General features: G+C 34.2%; 1 protein-coding gene across 2 annotated transcripts; it reads right to left on the bottom strand.

Annotated features, from left to right (window-relative positions):
- Nucleotides 1-4,253: 4,253 nt before the first annotated feature.
- Nucleotides 4,254-7,624, bottom strand: LOC128509459 (hibernation-specific plasma protein HP-55-like). 2 transcript variants are annotated; one of them, XM_053481215.1, is made up of 5 exons: nucleotides 7,561-7,624; nucleotides 6,309-6,931; nucleotides 5,957-6,224; nucleotides 5,312-5,456; nucleotides 4,254-4,467 (listed from the first exon to the last, which is right to left on the bottom strand). In XM_053481215.1, exons 2-5 carry the CDS (start codon nucleotides 6,922-6,924, stop codon nucleotides 4,267-4,269), a joined length of 1,230 nt encoding a protein of 409 aa, XP_053337190.1. In that variant the 5' UTR covers nucleotides 6,925-6,931; nucleotides 7,561-7,624; the 3' UTR covers nucleotides 4,254-4,266. The 2 variants fall into 2 exon arrangements, with proteins under 2 accessions (XP_053337190.1, XP_053337189.1); XM_053481214.1 differs by having other exon boundaries at nucleotides 7,565-7,603.
- Between the last annotated feature and the right edge of the window lie 2,562 nt (nucleotides 7,625-10,186).

The following is a 10,186-nucleotide window of genomic DNA, read 5'->3' as shown; positions in this document are numbered from 1 at the left end:
AGCATACAGTGATGAGCTCCACCCTAGATGCCTAGCACCACCTAAGACAAGTCAGTGTCCATACTGACCTCTTTCAACCACCACATTAATACCAGTTAACAGTATTAAAAACATTACAGTTTGCTATTACCACCAATAAATTCTTTAAAACATGTGGAGATTACCAATTGGGATAAGGAGAGTTTGAATATTTCTGTGAACACAGGGGCTAGCTGGTCTGTGCAGGCTCTGTAGCCCATATGTAAAAATAATTAGATAAATAAAAAAAAACTTTAAAGTGTAAAATGCAATATGGTAATTACATAACAACAAGAAAAACAACAGTTAGTTGTTATTTTAAGACACAGAGGTCAGCCTTTCTGTAATGGTTCTTGCAAGAACAGTATTGTCAAGTGCATTTGCAAAATCAGTCAAGCACCATAATGAAACTGGCTCTCATGAAGGCCATCCCAGGAGGGCGAGACCAAAACCTACCTCTGCCGCAGACGAGAAGGTCATTTAGAGTTATCAGCCTGAAAAATGACCAATTAACAGCACCTCAGATTAGAGGCGTTATGAAGTCTTTACAGAGCAGAAGTAGCAGAAACAACTCACCATTAACTGTTCAAAGGAGATTAATGCATTTTTGGACGCCTTCAGCATTCCTTTACAATGTAGAAAGAAATAAAAATCAGGAACCATCATGGAGTTAGAAAGTGTTCTAAAACTTTCGAACGGTAGTGTATGTGTATATAAAATGTACAATTATACATGGTTTATTTATTAAACACATGGTTGATTAAAAGAGAAGTTACCTTGGGTACTATATTTTTGCAATTTCAAAGTAGAAAGTTTAAATAATTTGCATATTGCAATTTTCCACAGGTGTGAAGAATACTTGCAGTGGCGGCCAGCTGGCTGCATTACCTGCAGCACAAAGTGTTCTACCACATACAGCTAACAAATATATAAGACTATTTTAGAAATCCAACCTACCAACCCTTCCCGCCATCCCCCTGTATATAAACAGTAAGATGAAGTATAAAATAGAGAACTAAATACTCTTTATTGTAGATGTTTGTCATAGCACCTAGCACTTAAACACCAAAGTAATTTTTAGCCATTCTTTTGCATGTTTCGAGTCGGGATTATGCAATATACTGTAGAGTGTCATTTTTTTAGGCAATATAAAGAACTAAATTTAAGTTAATTTTAACTTACTATACACACATAACTGAGCAGAAAATGTAAGAAAAATAGTCACATAGGCAAAGAAATAGAACAGATTCACAAGATCATGTGTGACAATAATAATAATAATAATAATAATAATACCCCTTGAACTTTTCCATGTTAAAATGTATTTTATTGGTTATTTTATGTGATAGACACAAAGTGGCACAAATTATAAAGCCAAGTTTGCGACAAGCCATGTGGAACCGCAAATGCCTTATGGCTTTCTTTCAACAATGGGTACCCTTTTGCCACTTTTCCATTAAGGCCAGATTTGTGGAGTGCACAACTAATAGATGTCCTGTGGACAGATTTTCCCACCTCAGCTGTGGATCTCAGAGTTACCATAAGCCTCTTGGCTGCTTCACCGATTAATGCTCTCCTTTCCCAGCATGTCAGTTTCGGTGGACGGCCATATTGTGGTAGGTTTGCAGTTGTGCCAGACTATTTTCAGATTAAACAGTGCTCCATGAGATGTTCGAAGTTTGGGATTTTTTTTAACCCAACTCTTTAAAAATTTTTCAACTTCTTTCACTGACCTGTCAAGTGTGTTCTTTGAGCTTCAATGTACTGTTTGTTCACTAATATTCTCTTACAAATCTGTAAGGGCTTCACAGAACAGCTGTATTCACACTGAGATTAAATTACACACAGGTGGACTCTAGGTAACTTCTAAAGACAATTGGTTCCACTAGATTTTGGTTAGGGGTATTAGAGTAAAGGGGGCTGAATAAAAATGCACCCCACACTTTTCAGATTTCTAAAATAATTTAAAAAAACATTCATTATTTTCCTTCCAATTACTAACATGACAAATTGTGGAAAAGTTCAAGAGGTATGAATACTTTTGCAAGGCACTGTAGCTGCAGCTATCATTTATTACTGTGTGACCTCAGAATTAGTTGGATTTACAATTTTCCCTATAAAGAGGACATTGTTTTTTGGTCGACATTAAAGACGATAAAAGGCCAATCAAATTTCAGCGTTTCAGGTATTTCCAAAAAAGCAAACTCGATGTCTATCCCGGATGCCGCTGATGCTTCGGCTCCGACTTCATCCACATCTACCTCCACATTTTTGTAAAGCCTGAGGACCAAAACGAAAGAGAATAGTGTGTCTATTCTTTAAATTTCCTTTCTGTTTTTCCCATACCTATCTAAAACTCATGGTGGCTAATTACCATCATGCTATTGCTTTTGACCAAAAAAAAAAAAAAGCTTTAGTGATCAGCAACATACATCAAAAAACTTTCAATAAACTCAACTGCTGTCCAACAGGTCAGAGAGTCATTTTGAATCATTTACATAGAAGTATTCATGTGGACAGTGATTTTTGCTGAGTTTCTCTAAACTGTTATTTCTTGTTTTTCATAAAAGGAAAACACTTGGTATTAACAGGTTTCCATTGGTTCACCCTGCCATATTTTGACTCTCCAGCGCCAGTCCAGTTCTGCAGTAGAGGTACTGTAAACATTTGAGTCTGATATGTAAAACTTTACTATGAACTGTTGGATTAAAATTTTGCACTGTCACTGTATTTTTTTTCTTCTTTTTTTCATTTGAACCTAAATAAAATCTTATATGCTCACATATTTATCCTGGAAAAACCCTTATAATAATAATAATAATAATAATAATAATAATAATAATAATAATAATGAAAAACTCAGAGAGACAACCTGAGCTAGCTACTTTGCAGTAATGAATGAACAGTTCAGGTCATTTACTTAAGTTCATCAGTGCATAAAAAGTGGCATATGGACTAAGCAATCATATTGATTTATCACTACTGTGACCTGCTCATGCTTCAAATGCTACACATTAGTATTAAAACGATTTATTCATGTTTCACTATGCTTAAGCCAATGAAAAGAAGGTTCAGACTGGCTGTACCCTTAATTGTTTTAATATGCTCATATTTTACTTCTAGTTATGTTTTATAATATGTCATATGTTTTACTATGATGTATTACCAGAAGTATTATGTAAATAAGCAGTAATTTCCAATAGGTAGAATTTGATGCAATTGCTGGATGTTAGTCTAAGTTGGAGTTAGAAAACAAAACAGTTTTAAAGCTAGTTCCTGTTAGCAGTCTTGGAAAACATGTATTAAGTTATTTTTTCTTACTAAAAAATGTGTCTTTGCTTATGGCAGTCTATTAAAACATTTAATTGATTCCTTGTTGTTTCTCCCTCACACTGATGATCTCGATTTAATGAAGTGAATATAACCAGTCCTCTGATTGTCTAAATAAAGGCCTAAGAATTTAAGGTAATTATTAAATAAATAAATAAAATATTTATATAAACACATTGTTTTCACTGATGCTCTGTGACCTATGCAAAGCGTTTCTATATGCAGTCATTTTAAATCCCTAGCAAAATACCTGAAGAACTAATTGACTGGTAGTTTATAAGCACATATCTGACATTTCTAACATTTCATTATTTTCTTATGTTTCAACTGTAATACATTCAATTCAATTTTATTTGTATAGCGCTTTTACCAAAGTCATTGTTGCAAAGCAGCTTTATACAACCAAAAGAAATTATGCAAGTTGCATGAAATGTGAATGCATATGAATCAAAATAATTAGATACATGAAACCTTGCAATATAGATTTTTATTTCCAGAGTAAAATCTCTCTTTCTCTCTCTCTCTCTCTCTCTCTCTCTCTCTCTCTCTCTCTTGCTGCACTCCTGAGATAACAGTAGCTCTAATCCCTTCTGCCCTCCAAATGAAGATGTGTTTCCTTTTGAAACTGGTTCCTCACAAGGTTTCTTTCAGGGAGACCACATTTGCATTGTCACCTCCAGCTTCCACATTAGGGACAAACTGATGAAGCTTTAAAATGATACATTTTCCAATTTATATCCAGGATTTTTAGTTCTGTAAAGCTACTTGGTGACAAAATTTATTGTTAAAAGTGCTATACAAATAAATCTGAATTGAAATGCATTGAATAGCCCCTCTTTTTAATTTAACCCTGTATTCTAGTCTAGAAAACTTTAATGCCTTTGAATTGTATTCATACCCATAGCTGCAGAGATACATTTATTCAGAAATAGATGGATTTACAATTTTCCCCATAAAGAGGACATTGTTTGTTTTTTGGTCAATTATAAAGATCATAAATGGCCGATCAAATTTCAGTATATCAGTAATTCTTGCAGAGAGAAGCGTGATGCCTAATCCAGTTACTGCTGTTGCTTCGGCTCCGGCTTCATCCAGATCTAAAGTGGCTTTATGTACAGCCTGAGGACAAAAAAACAAACAAACACACAAATAACACATTAATGTCAAATATGGTTAAATATATCTCTCCTTATTCAGGGAAGGGAGCTTAATTTCCCAGGGAAGGTAGCTTAATTTGCATATGTTGCTTAAACTGATGGAAACAAATGGAGATATGAGAAATTTGATTCAGTAATATATCACAATTCTTTCTTATGGCGATTCATGTATAGCCATAGTGACTCCAAAATAAATTTTAAAATTAGATTTTTCATTTATACAGTGGCTTGCAAAAGTATTCGGCCCCCCTGAACTGCACTCAGACCAAAGGGGCTGAATAATTACGCACACCCCACTTTGCAGTTATTTATTTGTAAAAAATGTTTGGAATCACTTCTCACGTGTACACCACTTTGTATTGGTCTTTCACGTGGAATTCCAATAAAATTGATTCAGGGGGCCGAATACTTTTGCAAGCTACTGTTTATATATATCAATTTGTAAATTGTTGCCATTCCTCTATAGTCCTACAGATGGCACACTCTAAACTATTCACTCACTGGCAAGCAGCACAGCATCCTGTGTGGAGCAAATTATTTGCAAGTTTGTTTAGAATTGTACAATTAAATTTGGAAAAACAGAATCAGTATACCTGTCATGATATCTAATGAATCGCAATAACAATTGAATCAACACCTGGGTATGGTGATTCCCATCTTTTTAGTAACTTAAAAGTTTTTTTAGTAAGCTTAAAAAGGTGTCAGTGCTGTTTAAAATAATCTATGTCATATTTTACCAAGTACAACATTAACATTACTTACAAGCATAAATCTGTTACCATTTTGTCTTCAAGTAATTTTCTTACCTCAGAAACTACCAAATTTTTATCAGACATCCCAGAGAAGTTAGCATTACGTGTGAACATGTCCTTAAATCCCATTTTATCCAAAATGCTGATCAGCGGATATGAAGTTTTTAGGGACAGTTTAGGGACGTAGATGGCGTATTCTCTAGAGAAAAAAAAAATGCAGTTGTTAAGAAACTGTACTTTTCAAGGTAAGATCATTTAATTGCATTACTAAAACCAGTTAGATAGGAATTTTTAAATTTTTCATGCACATTCCTAAATTGTTCATTAATGCACTTTTCAACAATTAATCTAGGAAAGAAGTGCCATCATTACTCAAACTAAGGACATGAGGATAACTATAAGAATATCTATTCTTAATCAGAGAGGATTATTATAGTCCTCTACATATGACGCTGAATAACTTAAAATCAGGAATAATTTTATTACATTCAGAAATACATTATTACTAAGTATTGATTATAGATCAAACCACTTATTGTTTGCCTTAAGACAAATAAAAAATTGGGCAATAAAGTCAGGTATTGACCAAATGCTCTGAGAATCACTCTGATTATTTCAAATACAGTAACATAGACAAAAATGTTGTAATTAACCAATAATGTACTTGACAATCTGCCACAAAATTTACACAGAAATTACCTTTCTGACATCCATTTTTGCCACTTGGTTAAGTGGTGTGGGCGCACAGTCTCTTCCAAGTGGGTAATGTTTGTATCAGGCAGAGCCAAAATCATGGAGAATGAATCATTATAATTGAGACGAAGGACTCTGACAGACATTTGATGATCATAGTAGCTGTAAAAATCATCTTTCACAAACATCATTTGAACTGGAACGGTTGTTTCTTTATCCACATGGAACTGGTCTTCCCTAGTACGTTTTGGATTAAATGGGATGGACCATTTACCTTAAGGGGAAATTTTTTTTTATGGTTATTAAAAACTTAATCAATGGCCATGGAGAGAATACGACATTACATGAATAATCTTACCTTTAAAATATATATAGCTGAGCAGATACATGATGGTACTTGGATCCAGTTTTTCAATGAACTTGATGATTTTGCCATGCGTTTTTTCACTTACATATGTGTTGATCTGATTAGTGGTCTCAGTGGTCTTTGTAAAATCAACAGAGAAGCCATCAGAAAGATAAAAACGTTTAAGATTCTCCAGAAATTCAGGATACGGTTTAAAGGTGTCATGGACATAGAGGGCAGTGCCCACATCCAGGTCAACCCCTGACCTCTGATTGAGGTTTTGCATGAGATCGAGGAAGGCTTGATGCATCTCCTGATTCGTGAAGGCAGAACCCTCAAAGCCAAGGCCACTGAGTAGCTGCTGATGAGTTTCACCACCTGCTCCTAAAGACAGTGCAGCCAGTGCTGTGGACACACTCAGTGGAGAGAAGAACACGTTCTGGGACTGACCACCAGAAACAATGCTTTTGTACAGACGGAAAGCAAAATCGCTGTTAACTTCGTTCAGTGCCTGTATTTTACTTTCATCCCCATCAGAGTCAGACTGTTGTTCTGGACTTCCGTTTGCACCGGTGTAAATTAATGCCAAGTAAAGGCAACACCACAAACAAAGGACTCTCCACGCCATGGCAGTTCTAAGAGGACAAAAATTAAAGAGTATTGTGGACAATTAAGGGTTGAGTAGCAGTCTTTAAAAAATAAGCTTAATCGTGCTGTTAATGATCAAGAAAACTACAAATATTCCCATCAGAAAAGTATGAAAGAATGTCCTTAAAATGTTCATATTTTTAACAACTAATTTTAAATTTTTTTTTAAAATGCCAAAAGTCCCTACCATTGTGTTTGAATATTAGAAATAACTTATTGTTAGTGAAAAACAAACAATTTAAAAAAATTTAAGTGGCATCACAGCCATTTTTTTGTTTAAGTCTCTCCATTTTCACGTTTAGCATTCATTTCTAGAACTGAATTAGCATTTTTTTTGTGTGTGTGTTTATGGATGCTCTAAATGCAGGCTAAAGAGTTGCAGATAAAAGTAGAGAAGACCATCATCAAAACATGAAAATTACAAACCAGAGAGATTTCAATTGTGGAAAAATAAAACAACCTTCTGCATTTAAATAAATTTTCATTCTCTCATTTTTATCCTAAAAACAACACTGAATGCAATTAATAATAATACAGTAATACTACTACTATTTCTATTACTACTTCTACTACTACTACTTATAATAATAATAATAATAAAAATAATAAAACTTACCTACCCGTAGCCACCTTCTGCAAAGCCTTGTAGCATTGTGGAAGATGTCCAAATGTTGGTTTCATTAAATATGCATAGGCACCAACCTTTACCCTGCTTATTTCATGTTTATCCTAAATTCTTTCTAATCATTAACTGCTTTCAAACAGACATTGAGCACATATTGATTTTTTGAAGGTTGAGCTCACATCAGCATTTTCCAATTTTGTACCCAGGATATCGTTCACTCAGTTCACTTTATATATATTAATTATATTATTAATAATAACTGTTAATTATCTGACTCCAATTTTGTGGGATAACTTTAGGGGTAAACTTTATAGGTTTAATCTTATAGTTAGTGGTGTAAGGGTACCCACTCAGTGTTTTATTATACAATTAATTAGAGTTTTTTTTCTATACCATCAGAGACTTGTGTAGAAAGTGCAGAAAGCGGAAGATTGGTCATCATTGGGACTTTCAGCAGTATAATGACCCAAAACGTGTGCCGAAATCTATATAAAAATGGTTCAGCAGACACAAAATCAAGCTCCTCTTATGGTCATCCCAGTCCCCAGACCTCAACCCCATTGAAAACCTGTGGAGTGAGCTGAACAGGAGAATGCATAATAGATGACCCAAGACTCTGAATGATCTAAAAGATTCTGCAAAGAGGAATGATCAAAGATACCTCTATCTGTATTATACAATCTTGTTAAATAGGAAAATTAAGTGCTGTCTTGGGGTTGTGTGAAGTGTTAACATCAGGGGTGCCAATAATTGTGGTACACATGATTTCATGTAAAAAAAAAAATAAAAATTATGAATGGTAGTGTGTTCAAAGGTTAATACATGCCAGTCAGCATTGTTCATTAACCTTTGAACAGGCAACCTTTCATTGAGAAGTTGGGATGATTCAAATAAAAGATAACGTAATTACACATGCAAGGGACTGTGTAAAAGCCACTGTACGATGCATATATTTATTATAATCCTGAGCTTCATGGAAAAGATCTCAGTCCCAAATTGAGAGAAAACACAGGGGTTTTTTTTATGGCAGAAAAAACTCCAAGTCGAGTAATAGGCTCACCCTAAAAAAATTTGTGAGACAATGACAAAAGTTTCCCCATGCAGACCAGTTTGCTGGGACTTTAACTGGGACCATGTGCAGTATTAATAATAGTAATCCTGCACACAGTCTCTATCAATCAGTAATAGTAAATAACAGTAAGATTGATTAGTATTGTTTAAATGATGTAATCATGATGGAGGACCTGCTTATCTAAGCTATGATCTAATAGCATCAAAGTAATAAATCCGAACAGAAACCACACAACTTGCTGATTCTGTACTATAATGTTTTATAAACACATATTTAATATTAATCCTCTCAAAATTCTTCAACATTTGACAGTAAATGCTGCATGCAACAGCATGCTGTGGATCAGTAGACAAAGTAAACTAAGGGTTCAAGGGTCAGTTCTTTCTAAAAGCCTTAATAATGCTGAGCTTAAAAAGCAGTAGGACATGGCCTGATGGGTTTATTGTGTTTGGCAAGGACTATCTTTATCACTACAAATAATCAAAGAGTAGCTTAGATGCAACTGAAACTAGTACATGTGCTTAAAAAAGACTTTTTTACATGACTTAAAAAAGAGCGAGCATCCATATATGGATAAACTTCTTGACATTGTACAATTTAAAAGTCACCTTACATACAGTAACATGCAACATTGTTTAATCCTGAGTTTTTTGGTCAGACCAGTTAAGCATGTCACAATGTTAAATATTCCTAATTACAAGTGACTTGTATCTGACTCTAATGTGGACACGTCTGAATTCTGAACCAGTATGCCCACTTACATCAATACATATTTGTCTATGCCATCTGGGTTAAAACTGGGTTTGTGTAATCATTAATTCTTTTCAAACAATTGATGCAATTTCAAACCAAAATATTCTTGGGATTTTGCTTTGGAAAATGGTAAATAAATTAATACATTTGTTAAGGTCCAGAAGAAGAAAGGAAGCCAGAGGATGCACTTTAGCTGTTGAATGTAGCTATATTGCTAGCACTGCTATAAATTCCTGGTTCTGACGATGCTGACTTACAGTATGATGTTGGCGCCCTATGCATGCACAGAGGCAAAAAGTCGCATACATTCCAATCTGAACTTATTAATTCAGATCACATAATCGTTTATCAGATCAGATCTAAAAATAAAAAAACATATTTGTGCATTTAGGCATGTATTGGACTACTAGAATTACTAGCAAGCACAGCGTGAGACATGACCTGAGAAAATAATTTACTGATTGTTACTAGAGAAATCCATCAGCTGCCTTCTGACCATCATATCAAAGGAGTGTCATCAGTATCACCAAATCTACTCACTGGTTAAAACTGCCTGGTTTTCCCAGGAACGCATATCCACATTCATACTGACATCATAGGGCCATGAAAAAAATCTCTTAAAAACAGTTTATCTGCTTTATTAAGTATTTCAAAATGTGTGCTTACACTAACGTATTATTAAACTACAGTAAAAAATAAAAAAAATAAAATAAAGAAATAACTGTATCACAACTTCAAATTTAAGCAGTCCTAAATAATAATAATAATAATAATAATAATAATAATAATAAT

This window comes from Clarias gariepinus, chromosome 21 (genome assembly GCF_024256425.1).
Source record: "Clarias gariepinus isolate MV-2021 ecotype Netherlands chromosome 21, CGAR_prim_01v2, whole genome shotgun sequence".
Taxonomy (NCBI): domain Eukaryota; kingdom Metazoa; phylum Chordata; class Actinopteri; order Siluriformes; family Clariidae; genus Clarias; species Clarias gariepinus.
This window is presented reverse-complemented; position numbering and strand designations above follow the sequence as displayed.

Bases quoted from the DNA above. Each gene is read 5' to 3' on its own strand.
- LOC128509459 (XM_053481214.1), bottom strand. From the start codon at position 7,596: ATGCTACAAGGCTTTGCAGAAGGTGGCTACGG. The intron at 5,457-5,956 runs GTAATTTCTGTG...TTTTTTCTCTAG, and splicing joins CAAAAATGGATGTCAGAAAG to AGAATACGCCATCTACGTCC. The intron at 4,468-5,311 runs GTAAGAAAATTA...TTTTGTCCTCAG, and splicing joins AAAATTTGGTAGTTTCTGAG to GCTGTACATAAAGCCACTTT.